Consider the following 16,733-nt stretch of genomic DNA (forward strand, 5'->3'; position numbering starts at 1 on the left):
AATTGTATTTAGTATTACCTTTAAATAAATACATGTCAGGACAAACTCAGAAACATATACATTTCATAAAGCTTGGTCACTAAGCATTATCATGATTAGTTGTAATATTAGTTATTAGCATGCTTTAGTTAGTATCTACTCAGACTTTTAATGGTAAAAATATAATTTAATCATACATGTTAATCCAAATCCTCATTCACTGAACCTTAACCAGGCCAATAATATAGTGCCAGGAGTCGGGGAGTGAAAACCGAGGATGGTCCTATTTGGAGTTTGCATTAAATCATAGGTCCTTTATTGGCCCCAAAACACTTTCTGAGATCGGCCTTATCTTCTTCCTCCATTTGTCCTTGACAAAATACAGACTATATTCGCATAAATCCAGAGCACGATCTCATCTTCATACACCACCATAGACAAGGCGAATATCCCATTGGAAAGCTTGCTGTTTCCAAGGCTTAGAATAATGGCAGAATCTTCGCCGGCTGACAGCAAGATGGCAGCAGCAAAGACTGTTCTCTCCGCGGCAGGCTCCCTCGCCGCCACTGCGATGGTCGTTCGGTCGATTGCTCGAGATTTCTTGCCCCATGAAATCCGAGCCTACTTCTTCTCTGGCATCCGAAGCTTCTTCAACCGCTTCTCGTCCCAGCTCACCATGGTTATTGACGAGTTTGACGGCCTTGTCTACAACCAAATATACCTTGCCGCTGAGATTTACTTGGGAAGCAAAGTCTCTCCCAACACGCAGACCCTAAAGCTCAGCAAGTCAGGTAAAGAACGCAACTTTACGGTCACCATGGGAAGCAACGAAGAAACCTCGGACGTCTTTAATGGGGTCCGTTTCGATTGGATTTTGGTCTGTCGCCACGTCGAGTCCAGGAACTTCAACAACCCTCGCGACCTCACCTCCACGCTGCGCTCTGAGTTACGATCCTTCCAGCTTAGTTTTCACAAGAAGCACAAGGATATGGTGCTGAACGCTTACTTGCCCTACATTGTGAGGGAAGCCAAGTCGATGATGCAAGAGAGCAAGACCTTGAAGATCTTCACCGTCAGTGACGACAGAATTTACGGAAATCTTGTGAACATGTGGACCGGCACGATCCTTGACCATCCCGCGACGTTTGACACGCTCGCCATGGACACAGACGTCAAGAACTTCATTCTCAAAGATCTCAAGAGGTTCGTGAGAAGAAAAGAGTATTACAAGAAGGTTGGGAAGGCTTGGAAGAGAGGGTACCTGCTGTATGGTCCTCCGGGTACCGGGAAATCGAGCTTGATCGCTGCAATGGCGAATTATTTGAAATTTGATATCTATGATTTGGAGCTCACGGAGCTTCAGTGCAACTCGGAGCTGAGGAGATTGCTCATTACGATGGCGAATCGGTCGATTCTAGTGGTGGAGGATATCGATTGTTCCATTGAGTTTCGGGACCGAATGGCTGATCAATCATCAAAACAATCGCTCCGTGAAACTGATGAAAGACAGGTTCGTTTTTCCACCCTTCTTGCTTTGTTTTCCACGTTGTTGTTTAATTTATAATTTGTAAGAGAAATAATACTTGCAGTGTATAATTTCTGCGTAATTATTTTAAAAAATATGAATAAATATGAGATTTATCTAAAAAAAATAATGTTTTAATAATAAATTCTACTCTTTTTTAAAATAATTGTACGATACTTGCATACTTTACAACTGCATGATGCATTACTCATATTTATGTCTACCACTATTTTGCAATTAACACGTGCAATCATAACAAAGGGTTTTAGATTTTGTTGACTTTAATCATATTAAATTCACTAAAAATAAATCAAATTAGTCATCTTAAGGCCTTGTTTGGGTAATGATATATTGTCAATATTCTAAAAAAATTATCATAATCTTTTTGTTTTCAAAATACCACTCAAACATAAAATACTTTTTAATTTCAAACTTTTAATTTTTTTATTTAACCGTTATCCAAACACAAAACTCAATATAATTTTTTTAAACTTTCAAACAAAATACAAAAAACAATACAATTTTCAAAATAAAATTATATTCAAATAATTTTTTAACTTTATAATATTTTTATTCAATTTATTTTTTCTCTCATTTTTTAAAATCTAATAAAATATTTTAATTCAAATTATTTCACTTCTATTCACACAGAATTCTAACATATACTAATGTCCAAACGAGCACTAAATTATGTTTGGTTAATTTGTTTTTTACATGGAGGAGCCTCCTCCATAGTTACAATGAAATCTGAAATGGAAATAGTAATTTTTGCTAACAAATGTGTTTTATTATTACCATTTCTCCTGACATGAGAAATTTCACACTTAGCAAAACAACTAGATAACACTCTAGCCTCACTCACAAACATGCTTGCACTGGACGAAGCCTCTGCAGTGGCCTTGAGATCATTAATAACCTACAATGAGTCTCCTTCGATGATTACTTGTCCAAGACCTAAATCAATGCCAAACTTAAAAGCCTGCAATGCACCATGAGACTCAGCCAGCAATGGATCAAGATACGTACATTTGTTTATTAATCCTCAAGATAGCAACAATCTGTCCCTCACAGTCCCTGACACATATGCCAATGCCTATCAACCCTTTAAGCTTATCAATAGTCCCATCCTAGTTGATTTTATACCAGTTGGAAGGAGGAAGAAACCAGACCTCTGTTGATGGGCATTCTGGTTTGATTCTGCAAACAGCTTTCTGCTCATCCTCTTTAATCATATCTAAAATATGGTTGGCCTCTCTAACCAAAAAATTAGGATGAGAAAATTCTTTGTTAAAGATAAAATTGTTCCTTCTCCACCAGATTCTTTTAACTACAATCATAAACTCTTGTAAAACACCAGATCCATAGAGACTATAATGGCTTCAACGAGCTACAGCATTGAAATTTGAGGCAAACATCTTTTGGAGCTTTTTAATTGGTACGACTAATTAAGGATAATGTTCAAATTAGTTTAGGTTGAATAAAAGGTTTTCCCATTTTACGGAAAGACAACTGAAAAACCACGAGAAGTACGCATTAGGGGTGATACCCGCCCCCTACGGGGCGGGGCCACTTATGCCATACCCATCAAGCCTCGCCGGACTGGGGGGTGGACCCCCCCCCCCCCCCCGCACATGGTACTGGGGGCTTTTTTTTTCTTGGCCCTAAATGGCCCAGAATCAATTTTTGGGCCCAGAATTCGTTTTGAGCCACTTTGGGCCCATTATTTATATTTAAAAAAATATAAATTTAAAAACAGAAAAGAAATATTTTTTTTTATAAGTAGATATTAAGTATTTTACAATAAATACTTAAATAGTTTACAATTATACAAATTAAGAGAACTAATAAACTATTACACTATTACAAACTCTTCTAAAAAAAATAAATATTACAAATTGTATAATTAACTATTGTAGCAACATTACAATAATTGTAAATTAAGAAAATTAAATTTGGGGGTGGAGCCGTAGTTGTGAGTTCACTGAGTTGTGTCGAATGTCGATTGCTGTGAGACTGAAAATCAATAAGTTAAAAATAAAAGTTAATAAGTCAAAAAACTTGAAATATTAATAAGTTAAAAATAAAACAAATTAGAATTAAAAAGTTATAAAAATGAAACAAAGTTTTAAATGCAAAAAACAATTAGGGAAGAAATTATGCAAACCATGGCAATGGTGAGTCCAATACAAAAGTCATACTGCATCGGAGGTAGCCGTAGACGCCGTCTCATGTATCACTATAAGTATTAAATTTGAAATGAAATTAATGAATACCAATTAAATGAAAATAAATAAATGAAAATAAGAAATTAGAATAAATACCAGATCCAGACTGATCATCACCCTCCTCCTCGACGTCGGCCTCCTCATACTCAAGAACATCCGGAACATGAATTGGAGTTCCCTTGATCCAATTCTGCGTGCAAATCAAAGCCTCCACAGTGGCAGGAGCTAATGAACTCCGAAATGAATCTAATACACGTCCTCCGGTGCTAAAGGCCGACTCTGAGGCTACTGTGCTAACAGGGATGGCCAAAAGTGTGCGGGCTATCTCTCCAAGGATGGGATACTTCACAGCATTCACCTTCCACCAACTTAATATATCGAAATCTCGTGAAAATGGTAGAATCTCTGCTGCTAAGTATCTGTCTATCTCTGACTGAGCCTCTACAGAAGTCCGGAGGAAGGGGGTCTGCTCATACCTCTCACCCCACTCCAATCTACGCCTTTTCCCACTCTCGACTTCAGGAAACTGTGAGCCTGAGGCTGAGGGGGTAGATGTAGGTGCCGCAATATTACCACCCCGCAGGGTGGAAAACTCATCAAATAATCTAGTAAGGGTTTCCCGAACCCTTGCTGCAATAAGCTCCGCCCATACTTGCCCGTACGCAAGGCCCAATCCAAATATCATGCCATCCAACTTATACCTCGGGTCAAAGACGACAGCTACATATAACAAAATATTAGCCCTAGTTAAATCTCCCCAATACTTGTCGTACTTTGACCTCATAATCAATGCCATCTCCAGCAGCCTAATGTGACCACCCGCGACCATGTCATCTAATTCTTCTTTTACCCTACATATTTGCTGGCATACAACATTGGATGTAGGGTACAAAGTTCCAGATAGCCTCGTGGTGATATCGTAAAAAAGCCTCAAAAAGTCTACAAAAATAGTTACAACTTCCCAATCATCAGCTACGGGTTTCCCCAATCCCCTGTGATTATCAAAATATTTTACATATTGGATGTCTTCATCACCCAATAATGCAAATGCCAGCCTATATTCTTGGGCCGCCTCCAACATCAGAAATGTTGAGTTCCATCGTGTAGGCATATCAGTACAAAGACCCTTCTTAGATGTTAGACCCGCAGATCTCGCAGCAACCTTGAATTTCTCCAACCTTGAAGGAGAAGATCTCACCCATCTCACAGCAGTCCTAACTCGAGTAATCGAGTCATGAAGATCTCTCAAACCATCACTGACAATCAAATTCAGAATATGTGCTGCACATCTCACATGCAGACACTCACCACCCATAAGTGTCTTATTTGCCTCTCTAAGATAAGTTCTCAAATGTCCTAATGCAACATCGTTAGACGAGGTATTATCGACTGTGACTGTAACAACTCGGCTCAAACCCCACTATTTTATTGAAGCCTCCAAGGCCTTCCCAACTGTCTCACCCAACTGTTACAACTTCCCAATCATCAGCTACGGGTTTCCCCAATCCCCCGTGATTATCAAAATATTTTACATATTGGATGTCTTCATCACCCAATAATGCAAATGCCAGCCTATATTCTTGGGCCGCCTCCAACATCAGAAATGTTGAGTTCCATCGTGTAGGCATATCAGTACAAAGACCCTTCTTAGATGTTAGACCCGCAGATCTCGCAGCAACCTTGAATTTCTCCAACCTTGAAGGAGAAGATCTCACCCATCTCACAGCAGTCCTAACTCGAGCAATCGAGTCATGAAGATCTCTCAAACCATCACTGACAATCAAATTCAGAATATGTGCTGCACATCTCACATGCAGACACTCACCACCCATAAGTGTCTTATTTGCCTCTCTAAGATAAGTTCTCAAATGTCCTAATGCAACATCGTTAGACGAGGCATTATCGACTGTGACTGTAACAACTCGGCTCAAACCCCACTCTTTTATTGAAGCCTCCAAGGCCTTCCCAACTGTCTCACCCTTATGATCGGTGATTTTACAAAATTTTATAATTTTCTTGTGTAATGTCCAATGGCAATCAATAAAATGCACAGTCAAAGACATATAATTAAAATTTTGGATCGATGTCCAAGTGTCAGTGGTGAGACAAACAAATTGATCCGCCAATTGACCCCTCAACTTCTCCTTTTCAATGTAAAAATGCTTTTTTACATCCTTTGCCACCGTGTGGCGAGAGGGAATATTAAACCTTGGTTCCAAGTAGTGAGAATACGCTTGGAACCCTTTCCCGTCTACAATTTGAAAAGGTAGCTCGTCCATTATGACCATACGAGCTAGATGTCTTCTACACTCATCGGGATCATACTTAGTATACCCCCTCAAACTTGCACCCCCACTAGTCCCATCCGCCATTTTTTGAAGTCCAACTTCTAGCCTAGATTGGCTTTTATCTTGTAATGATCTTAATATTGGACTTTTTTTGCATTGCTCTTCTAAGTGCACCTTTAATTGAGAGGTGCCATGTTTCCTATAGTGGCATCCATAAATTTTGCCACAATAGTTACACTTGGCTTGGGGATTACTTGAGTCACCACCCTCTAATTTGGTGAAATGACTCCAAACTATTGAAGCAGGTTTCTTGCTGGGCTTGGGGGCGGGGCAAGGTGCTGTAGGGCTAGGGGTAGGGGTATGAGTAGGAGGGGTAGGTGTAGGTGTAGGGGTAGGGGTAGGGGTAGGGGTGCCCTCGGCCTGAAAAGGAGAGCTCGCACTCGAATCTGCTGGCATATCCATGAACTAAAGCAAACAAGAAATCTGAAATAATAGAAAACATAACAACTATATAATGAACATAAAAAAAAAAGGAGAATAAAAAAAAGTATCACACTATCATTTGGTTATAAATGTAATAAAGTATATTAACAACAAATACACTATATGTTGTTAATAAATTAACTTTATTTAAGTAAGGTAGAAAAGTCCACATCCAACAAAAAAATGAAGCCATTCTAATCCTATAAGGAAACCAAAAATACCCATTCCAAAAAACTAAAAATCATACCCCAAACAATAAAAAAAAAACAAACAAACACAAATCTGAAGAATAAACATTCGGATATGTAAGAAGTTGCAAGATAAAAATTATTCTACCAAAATAATAGAGCGAATATGATCTAAAGAATAAACCTTTGGATTTGTAAGAAGTTGCATGAAAAAAATTTAAAAAATAAAAAAAAATACAGATCTAAAGAATAAAAATTCAAATCTGTAAGAAGTTGCAAGAAAATAAATATTCTACCAAAATATTAGAGCTAAGATCTTAATACAAGAAAATAAATATTCTACCAAAAAAATCCCCCAAATCTGAAAAAGAAACCTTCAGATATATGAGTTATAATAAAAAAAAAAATTAAATATATATTATATAAGAGAGTTAATTATATAAGAGAGTTAATTAGTTTGGTTTCAACCTATTTTTTATGCATGAACAGAAGTACTAGATTTTAAACATGGTCGATCCGAAATCACGTATAATGACTAGAAATTCTTGATTAAATTTTTATAATATATAGTTTTTTATCGTAATTTTTTTAATATATAGTTAATTATTAGTCATATTAATAATCCTAATATATATATATATATTAATATCAGACTGTATTCGAAATCCTAAATTAATTTAGGGGTTTCAAAGATTGAAACCCCTAAATTAATTTAGGGTTTCGGATTTGAGCCCTAAATTAATTTAGGGGAAATTAATTTAGGGTATTTCGAAACCCTAAATTAATTTAGGGGTTTCAAAGATTGAAACCCCTAAATTAATTTAGGGGTTCCAATCCAAATTAATTACACAATCAATTCCAATCCAAATCGAAATAATTACAGAAATGAGAAAACAAACACAATTCACATGCATTTCACGGACTCATTCAAATTTCAAACAAAGACACATGCACAATCTAAGCTCCACAGTACACAATTCACAAAAATCCCATCCTCCATCTCCAATAAACTCCATCCTTCCTCCAATCTCCATTAAAAATATAAATCACAACAAAATAAAATAGGATAGGGTTTGAGTTTCTTACCTTCGAGTTCGGGATTCGGATCTTCGGCGACGTTGAAGGAGACGCTGGTAGCTGGGTGCGGCGCCGGAAACTCAGAGAGAGGGGAGCGGAGCTGGGGGTCATTGAGAGAGAGTGAGCGAGGGGAGGGAATTCATTTCTAATTAACCACGAAACGACGTCGTTTCATGCCTTTAAAAAACCTACGCAGGAAACGACGTCGTTTCATGCGTAGTTTTATATATATATATATATATATATATATATATATATGAACACCAGATACGGGGCTGGTGTGAACCCCATCCTGCACCCGCCCCCGGACAGAGCCCCAGATGCGGGGCGGGTGACCCCGCCCCCGCATCTGGCGGACGGGGTGGTCCGCCCCGCCGCACGGGTGCGGGGCGGAAACGGGTCGGGGCAGCGGGGGCCCCCGCTCACCCCTAGTACGCATGCCAAATCCATGTATACTAGTCAGCTTCTAAAAGTTAAAAATGCACGGTCAACATGCCAAGTTAACATAAATATTAAAAATATTTGAAAAAAATAAAATAGAAAAAATATTTAAAACACATAAAATTAAAAGTTAATCTTATTTTCTAAAAAGACTTTCAAAATGTTATAAAAATAAAAAAATCGAAATAAATAAAAAAAATTCATAACAAAACATTTTATTCATAAATTATAGTACTAGTAATATTCTTCATAGCAGTAGATTTCTTAAAGATATAAATTAAAAAATATAACCTTATTTTTTAGAAAATAATAAAAATAGTAAAAAATGTTAGGAAAAAAAACATAGAAAATTAATTAAATTTGTAAAACACATAAATTAAATAAAGTTAAAACTTTATTTATATTAAAAAAAAAAAACTGCCGCGGTACGGTGGACAACAATTATGGGTGGCCAATATCCAAGGGCTGGCCCACCCCGCTTACTTTTTTAATTATTAATTAATTTAAAAGTATGCATATATTTTTTATTTATGTATTTTTTCTCCGAATTTGAACTAATTAATTAATTATTTTTTAGATTTAATAAATTCTAAAAATAATCCGTGAAATATAATAGCTTTTTGGTACTTAGTAGGACTGCAAATGAACAAAGCAGTTCGAGAACAGCTCGAGCTCAGCTCGTATATACTCGATTCGAACTCGGTTCATTTAATAAATGAGATGTTTGTAAACATTAATATAGGTTTGAATATTAAATGAGCAAAACTCGTATAAACTTGGCTCAACTTAGTTTAGACTCGTGAACAAATCTCTTATAAGCTAGACTTGACTCATTTGAGTTCGTTTTAAAACTCGTAATATGTTTTATATATGTATGTATTATTTATATTACATGTTAGTTATGTTTTATATACTTAATTATATATTTTTAATTTATTTATAGTTTACCTTATTTAATATATATGTTATGTTCCCAAAATGTGTATAGGATAATTTTATATCATACAACTACAACTATTGATTTATTATATTATCTATATGTATTAAATAGTTTAGTTTATTAAATTTATCTTGTGTATTATTCTTTTAATTTATAATTATAAGTTATTTTATAAAAAAATTTATACCATAAGAATTTTGAATCAAAATTATTTGATTGAATAGTTAAATGGTTTGAGTTTTTTTTGTAAAATTTTTTAAAAAATTATTAATAAAAAGATAAGATTCAAAATTTTCAAAATAAAAAATCGAGTTCGAGTCGTTTGTTTATTTTAGTCGAGCTCGAGTCAAATTCGAACAACATTAATGGTTAACGAACCAAATTCGAACAAGGATGTTCGAGTATTATTCGAGTTCGAGTTGAGTTCGAGCGAGCAAACATGTTAATCCAGCTCGAGTACCCTTGTTCGAATTCGACTCGACTTGGTTCGTATGACTTGGCTTGAAAGTGATTTCATTTTATAAGAATTAACAGTTATTTCTTGGTTAATTGTTTAAAGTTGCTATCATGATGTGGGCCTCTCTAATCAATTATGGCCTATCCGAAGGTCGATTCTATATATAAAATTACATGTTTTTTTGTTTTTTTTTTTTATTTGTAAGCCTTTAGTCTGAGATGTTAGAAATGAGACATGAAGTAGAAGTAGAAGTAGAAGGATGAAGGGAAGAATGAGGAAGAGAATGAGAGGAATTCAAGAGCTAACTCATGAGGAAAGAATCTACTTGCTATTCTCATTAGTCCTGCTCAAGATGAATACAATCATTATATGCTCTATGCACATCTCGAAAGAATACAAAAGATTAAAAAGGAAATAAAACAGATTCTGACATGCACACACAAATATGTACGCATATTTACACAAAGAGGGAATGTACAAACACGTGCACCCTAGTACTAACAGCAAGTTGCATGCCACTCATTGCCTCAATGCATTGTTGTCTGGTCTTGCAGCTTTTGTGTAGTGGCTACATCTTCAACTGCTGCAATAGTAGCAGAGTTGGGTCCTCCTTTCATGGGCCTTGGTGTATTTGGCCTGTGTATCATGGACCTTATTGCATCTTGTCTTTGTGACTCTCCCTCAAGATGGGCATAGATGTTCAAAATGCCCATCTTGGACAGCAGAAATTGAAGGTTTGCAGTGCTCAATGCCTTAGTGAAAATGTCTACAAGCTGGAACTTTGATGCAATATGGATGGGAGAAACGATCTTGGCTAGCACTTTCTCTCTGACAAAGTGGCAATCTAATTTGATGTGCTTGGTCCTTTCATGTAAACCTAGGTTCTTAGTGGTGTGTAGGGCAGACTGGTTATCACAGTACAAGAGGGCAGGTTTAGGGTGCATAATGTTAAAGTCCTTTAATAAGGAGATAAACCAAACTACCTGACAGCTGGTGTGTACTAAGGCTCTGTACTCTGCAGAGCCTCGGCAGAGAAGCATGAGATGGTCACTTATTTCTTGGATTTCCAACTAACCAGAGAATCACCAATGAATACACAAAATCTTGTTATGGATCTTTTTGTTTCTGGGCAAGCTGCCCAATCTGAGTCACTGAAAGCCTTAATGTGCACAACAGATTGAGAGGAGAAAAATATACCTTGATCTATTGAGCCTTTTATATACCTCAAGATTCGATGGGCAGCTTGCATGTGGACCTCATTGGGCCTGTCCATGAATTGGCGAGTATGCTAACTGTATAGGTTATGTCAGGTCAAGTTATGGTGAGGTATATTAGTCTATCTATGAGTCTCTTGTAGCTTGTGTGATCTTTTAACAGATCTGATGAAGAATGTGAGAGTTTGTGGTTCATCTCAATGGTTGTGTTTGCTAGTTTACATCCAAGAAGTCCTACATCTTCTAGGATTTCAAGACTATATTTCCTTTGGCATAAGTGGAGTCCAGCAGCTGACCTTGCAATCTCTAAACCCAAAAAGAACTTAAGAGTGCCAAGGTCCTTGATTCAGAATTGAGAATGTAGATGAACTTTTACTTTGTTAATTGCCTTAATGTTAAAGTTGCTTATGACTATGTCATCAACATAGACAAGTAAGGCTATGAAACCATTCTTATCATTTTTAGTGAAGAGGGAGTAATCTGATTTTGAGTGTTAGAAACCAATGAAAATAAGAGATTCAGATAACTTTGAGTGTCATTGCCTAGAGGCCTGCTTAAGTACATAAAGTGACTTGTGAAGTTTGCAAATAAGTTTTCCTTTGGTAGTGGACTCCCCCTTGTTGTGATAACCAAGGGGTAACTCCATATAAATTTTCTCATCCAACTCTCCATGGAAGAAAGCATTGTGCACATCTAGTTAATGAAGGTGGTAATTGAATATAGCAGCTACTGCAAGAAAACTCGAATAGTTGTGAGTTTAGCAACTGGGCTAAAGGTCTCTTGATAGTCAAACCCTTACCTTTGAGTGTATCCTTTTGCTACTAGTCTGGCCATAGGCCTCTCTACTGTTCCATTAGATTTTAGTTTAATCTTGTAGACATACTTGCATCCTACTGCTCTTTTTCCTTGAGGTAAGACTGTGACTGTCCAGGTGCCATTGTCTTCTAAAGCCTTCAATTCAGCATGCATGGCATCTTGCCAATACTTAGACTTAACAGCTTCTTGGTAATTTTGAGATTCTTGAAGTAGTGAGAGTGAAAGGGCAAAGGATTTTTGTTAAGTGTACAGATTGTCATAGGATAGATATTGATGGAGAGAGTGAGCAGTGTTGATTGGAGGTTGGTGTGAGATTGGACTTGTATGAGCTATTTGGCAGTGGTAATCATGTAAGTAACCAGGTGGCTATCGAGCTCTACTAGACCTCCTAAGAGTGACAGGTGAGGTGTTTGTGAGTAGAGAGGGAGGTGATTCTATGGGGGTGTGTGAAAAAGGCTCACTGTTTTCAATGGGAGAGGGGAGAGTGTTCAAGTTGTTATTGTGATCATTGTCTTGTGCATTGGGTTAAGTGACAAGATTGTTTTCTTAGATGTCAGTTGAAGTTGCGGAAGTGGCAGGTTGAGTGGTAGATTGGTATGTGGGAGTAGAAGAGATGGGTTCTGGTATGGCTATTAGAAGAACCAAATTGTGAGAGTCAATAGAGGAGGTGATATCAGAATTTGGTTTTTGAAAAGAAAAGAGGATTCATAGAAGACTACATTTCGTGGCACAAAACATGAGTGATCCTCAACGTCATAAACCTTATATCCCTTGACACCAGGGGCATAACCTATAAAGATGCATCTTTTAGCTCGAGGACTTAGCTTGCTTCTATTACTTGTGATTGTGGAAACAAAACATAAGCATCCAAAAACCTTTAAGTGAGAGTAGGAAGGAATGGATGAGAATAAGGCCTCATATGGAGATTTATTGTTAAGGACTGGGGTTGGGATTTTGTTGAAGAGGTGAGCTACTGTTAGCACAGCATCCCCCCAAAATTTTAGTGGAATGGAGGATTGGAAAATGAGTGCTCTAGCAGTTGATAGGAGGTGTTGGTGTTTTCTCTCCACACCCCATTTTGTTGAGGGGTGTAGGTACAAGATCTTTGGTGTAAGATGCCATGAGAGTTGTAAAAATATGTCATTTGGAATTCAAGGCCATTATCAGATCTTATTTGCTTGATTTTAGTATCAAACTCGTTTTTGATCATGTGAATGAAATTCTGCAAAATGGTTCTTGTTTCAGATTTGAATTTCATCAAGTAAACCCATATGACTCGAGTTTTGTCATCCACAGTAGTTAGGAAATAGTGATGACCTAGGATGAAAGGGTGGGAGTATGGTCTCCAAATGTCACAATAAATTAATTCAAAAGGAAGTAAAGTGGAAATAGAATTTAAATGAAATGGTTTCCTCTTTTGCTTAGCCAAGTGGTAAACTGTGCATTACATTTCAATGTTACATTTTACATTAGGAACATGAGACTAAATGATATTCAAACTCTGATGAGCTACATGACCTAATCTAAAATGCAATAAACCAAAGTTTTGTGGTTGGCTTGAGTTTGAGTCTTGACTGTTGTATGAGTGAGTGGATTGACTGGGACTATTCTTGATTAATGAAGGACCTTTGACAGCATGGCATGAAAGGGAATGAGCTTTGAGTAAATAGAGCCCACTGGAGACTTCAGTAAGATCAATCATCATCCATGAAAACAAATCCTGTATGAAGCAAAGTTTTTCAAGAAATATAAGGCAAAAAGAAGAGGCTTGGATGAGTTTGCTGGTAGATATGAGATTAAAAGTGAAAGTGGGTACACATGGGACATTTGTAAGAGTAAGTTTGTCTGAAATTCTAACAATTCCTATGTGTGTTACTTGAGCATATGTTCTGTTTGGGAGATGCACTTGGGTTTGCTTTTCACAAGATATGCTGGTGAGCAATGAGGTGGAACAAACCATATGGTATGTGGCTCTAGTGTCGAGGATTCATTGGGGAGCATGTGATGTAACAAGTTTATGATTTGTGAGGACATGTATATTTTGACTACACTTTGCAAAAAATTTAAAGGGTGCTTATAAGTTAAATTCAATAGGTGTTTGAGGGTTTATACCTACCATGTTGGATGAGTGGTGATTGAGAAATTTGGCATCTGTGGCTACTTGAAGCTGAATGTCAGGTTGATTTGTTGGCAGGTTTCCATCCTTTGGATTGAGCTAAGAAGATTGAGCATTGACAAGAGCAGCTATCTGCTGAATTTGAGCTTCAGTTAGAGGCAATGAAGGACTCGAGTGGCTCTTTTCTTGGATTTGAGTAGCAACTTGGTTGACTGAGTGGGGGCTTGGTGCACCAGTTGAGTATCCAAGCTTAGACTTGGTGGACTTCAAGTTTGGTTGGAATCCAACCAAACGATAGCACCCCAGTTTTCAACAGTAATAACAGGTGACATCTGCCTTCTCTTTTCTTTTAGGTTGGTTGTGGTAAGCAACTAAAACTGATGACTCATTAGGAGGCATCACAAAGGTCCTAGCCTGCCTCTGCCTCTCCTCCTGTAGGACGAGAGAATATCCTGTCCATTGAGGGCATGGGGCTCATGAGGATGATTTGCCCTCTTATGCTATCATATGTGTCATTTAGTCCCATCAAAAACTTGAAAACTGAATCAGTTTGTTAAGCTTCTCCTATGGTTTTTAAAGCTTTTCAAGTGCACAAGCCACAAGAGCAGTGAGGCAAGGGTCTATAGTTATGAAACTCTTCCCACACTTCATTAAGTTGAGTGAAGTAGTCACTCCCAGATTGTGTCCCTTGAATGATGGATCTAAGCTACTGTTGCAGTTGATAAATGCGCACATCATCAGGTTGTGCAAACCTTGCTTGAAGTTTTTTCCAAACTTCTTTAGTTGAGCTGACATATAGAACATTAGAGGTAATTTATTTTTAGATTGAGTTGAGGATCGAAGAGAGTATTAGGTTGTTGCAACGGAGCTAAGGGACATAAAGGGTGCTGGAATGCTTCAGGTGTTTCAATGGTTCCATCTAGGAATCCAAACTTGTTTTTTATTGAGATGGCCAAGGTGAATGAACGGTTCCAAGACAGGTAGTTGGAGCCTGTGAGATGGGGTTGACCACCACAGTGTTAGCATTGTCACTATGGTGCATATAAAAGGGACTATTAGGGTCCTCAGATGGAGATGGATTTGGAGGAGGGTGATGATGTGGGTTTTGCTCATCCATAGGAACAAAGAGTTACAAAAATGAGACAATGAACAAAACAGTGATTGACAATGGAAACGAAAAGAACAGGGGTTATCAGACCTGCTCTGATACCATGTTAGAAATGAGACTCGAAGTAGAAGGAGAAGGATGAAGGGAAGAATGAGGAAGAGAATGAGAGGAATTCCAGAGCTAACTCAGGAGGAAAGAATATGCCTGCTATTCTCATTAGTCGTACTCAAAATGAATACAATCCTTATATGCTCTATGCACAACTCGAAAGAATACAAAAGATTAAAAAGGAAATAAAACAGCTTCTGACATGCACACACAAATATGTAGGCATATTTACAGAAAGAGAGAATGTAGAAACACGTCCGCCCTAGTACTACAACAAGTTGCAGGCCACTCATTGCCTCAGTGCAATGTTGTCTGGTCTTGCAGCTTTTGTGTAGTAGCGGCATCTTCAGCTGCTGCAACAGCAGCAGAGTTGAGTCCTCCTTTCTTGGGCCTTGATGCATTTGGCCTGTGTATCATGGGCCATATTGCATCTGGTCTTTGTGATGAGATTTTTTGTACCAGCATGCATAAAAGAACATGCAATATGTGAACTATATATATACATTAGATCATTTAATTTGATGATTTCAATTTCTTAATCAAATTGAATGATGTCAAAATATCCTCCAATTGCTTTTGCAATGACTGTACCACTCTTGAATGTTAATATGGTCGATCATTTTCTTGTCTTGCTCATGATTTTGATCATTTACTGCATGCAATAATAGGTGACATTGTCAGGGTTGCTCAATTTCATTGATGGGCTTTGGTCGAGTTGTGGCGACGAGCGGATCATCGTGTTCACCACAAACCACAAAGAAAAGCTCGACCAGGCATTGCTGCGGCCGGGACGAATGGACGTCCACATTCACATGTCTTACTGCACACCATGCGGATTTAGACTTCTAGCTTCCAATTATCTTGGGATTATAGATCACCAACTATTTGATGAGATTTTGGAGTCCATTGAAACCATAAAAGTAACACCAGCTGAAGTAGCTGAGCAGCTCATTAAGAATGAGGATCCTGACATAGTGCTCAAGGGATTAATCGAGTTCCTCGATCTGAAAATGAAAGAAAACGAGAAAGCTAAGGCCCAAAAGCAAAGTGCGGAAAAAGTTGAGAGTGTGGAAGATGAAAAAGTTGAGAGTAATTATGATCAAGGCTATGCCTTATTGCTCAACGCTAAGGCTAGGGTTCTTTAAGAGGAGGCTCATTAATTTATAGGATGATCAGATCAATATAGAGGATATCTATCTAGCTATTACGAGAAGAAGAAAGTTGAATGCCAATATTGTAAAAGATCATTTTGTCATTACAAGACTATGTTTCCAAATTAGCTTTAATAAATTGTATTGGGTATGCGTTCTGTTTTTGCTAGTTGAGTGATTGCAACTTTAAGTTGATGGTTTGGGATGGGCTCGAAGTTGGATTTTTTGGTCGTTGCTATTGGTTTTTATTTTGCGATTATTCTTCGAATCGGAGTGTAAAGTGCTAGTTTTTGTGACTCATTTCTGAAAGCACTGCACTGCAAGCCTAAATTTTTATCTTATAAAAACAGGGGCTGCTTCAGGTAATGGTTTTGCTTCTCTATTTTTGAAAGAAATCAAAGTGTGCTTGAATTTTGTTATTAGAGGGGAGTATTTTGCTTTAGAATCAGCTTAAAGTGAATAATTTTTCCTTAAGAGTAAGCCAATGCTTGTAGAAGTTGTTGGTGATGTGGCTCTTTTGGCAGTATACTTTGATTACTATGGTTAAAACTGAGGAAAATAAAATAATATAAAAGAATAATTTTTGAGTTGTAGACTAGGGTGTTATGAAGAATTCG

At 37.4% G+C, this 16,733-nt stretch overlaps 1 protein-coding gene across 1 annotated transcript; it reads left to right on the forward strand.

Moving 5' to 3' along the window:
* Positions 1 to 301: 301 nt before the first annotated feature.
* LOC108993509 (AAA-ATPase At3g50940-like) lies at positions 302 to 16,267 on the forward strand. The gene is made up of 2 exons (XM_018968463.2): positions 302 to 1,489; positions 15,634 to 16,267. The coding sequence occupies exons 1-2, from the start codon at positions 467 to 469 to the stop codon at positions 16,108 to 16,110; spliced, it is 1,500 nt and encodes a 499-aa protein (XP_018824008.1). The 5' UTR covers positions 302 to 466; the 3' UTR covers positions 16,111 to 16,267.
* Positions 16,268 to 16,733: the final 466 nt, after the last annotated feature.

Source organism: Juglans regia, chromosome 11 (genome assembly GCF_001411555.2).
Source record: "Juglans regia cultivar Chandler chromosome 11, Walnut 2.0, whole genome shotgun sequence".
Lineage (NCBI taxonomy): Eukaryota > Viridiplantae > Streptophyta > Magnoliopsida > Fagales > Juglandaceae > Juglans > Juglans regia.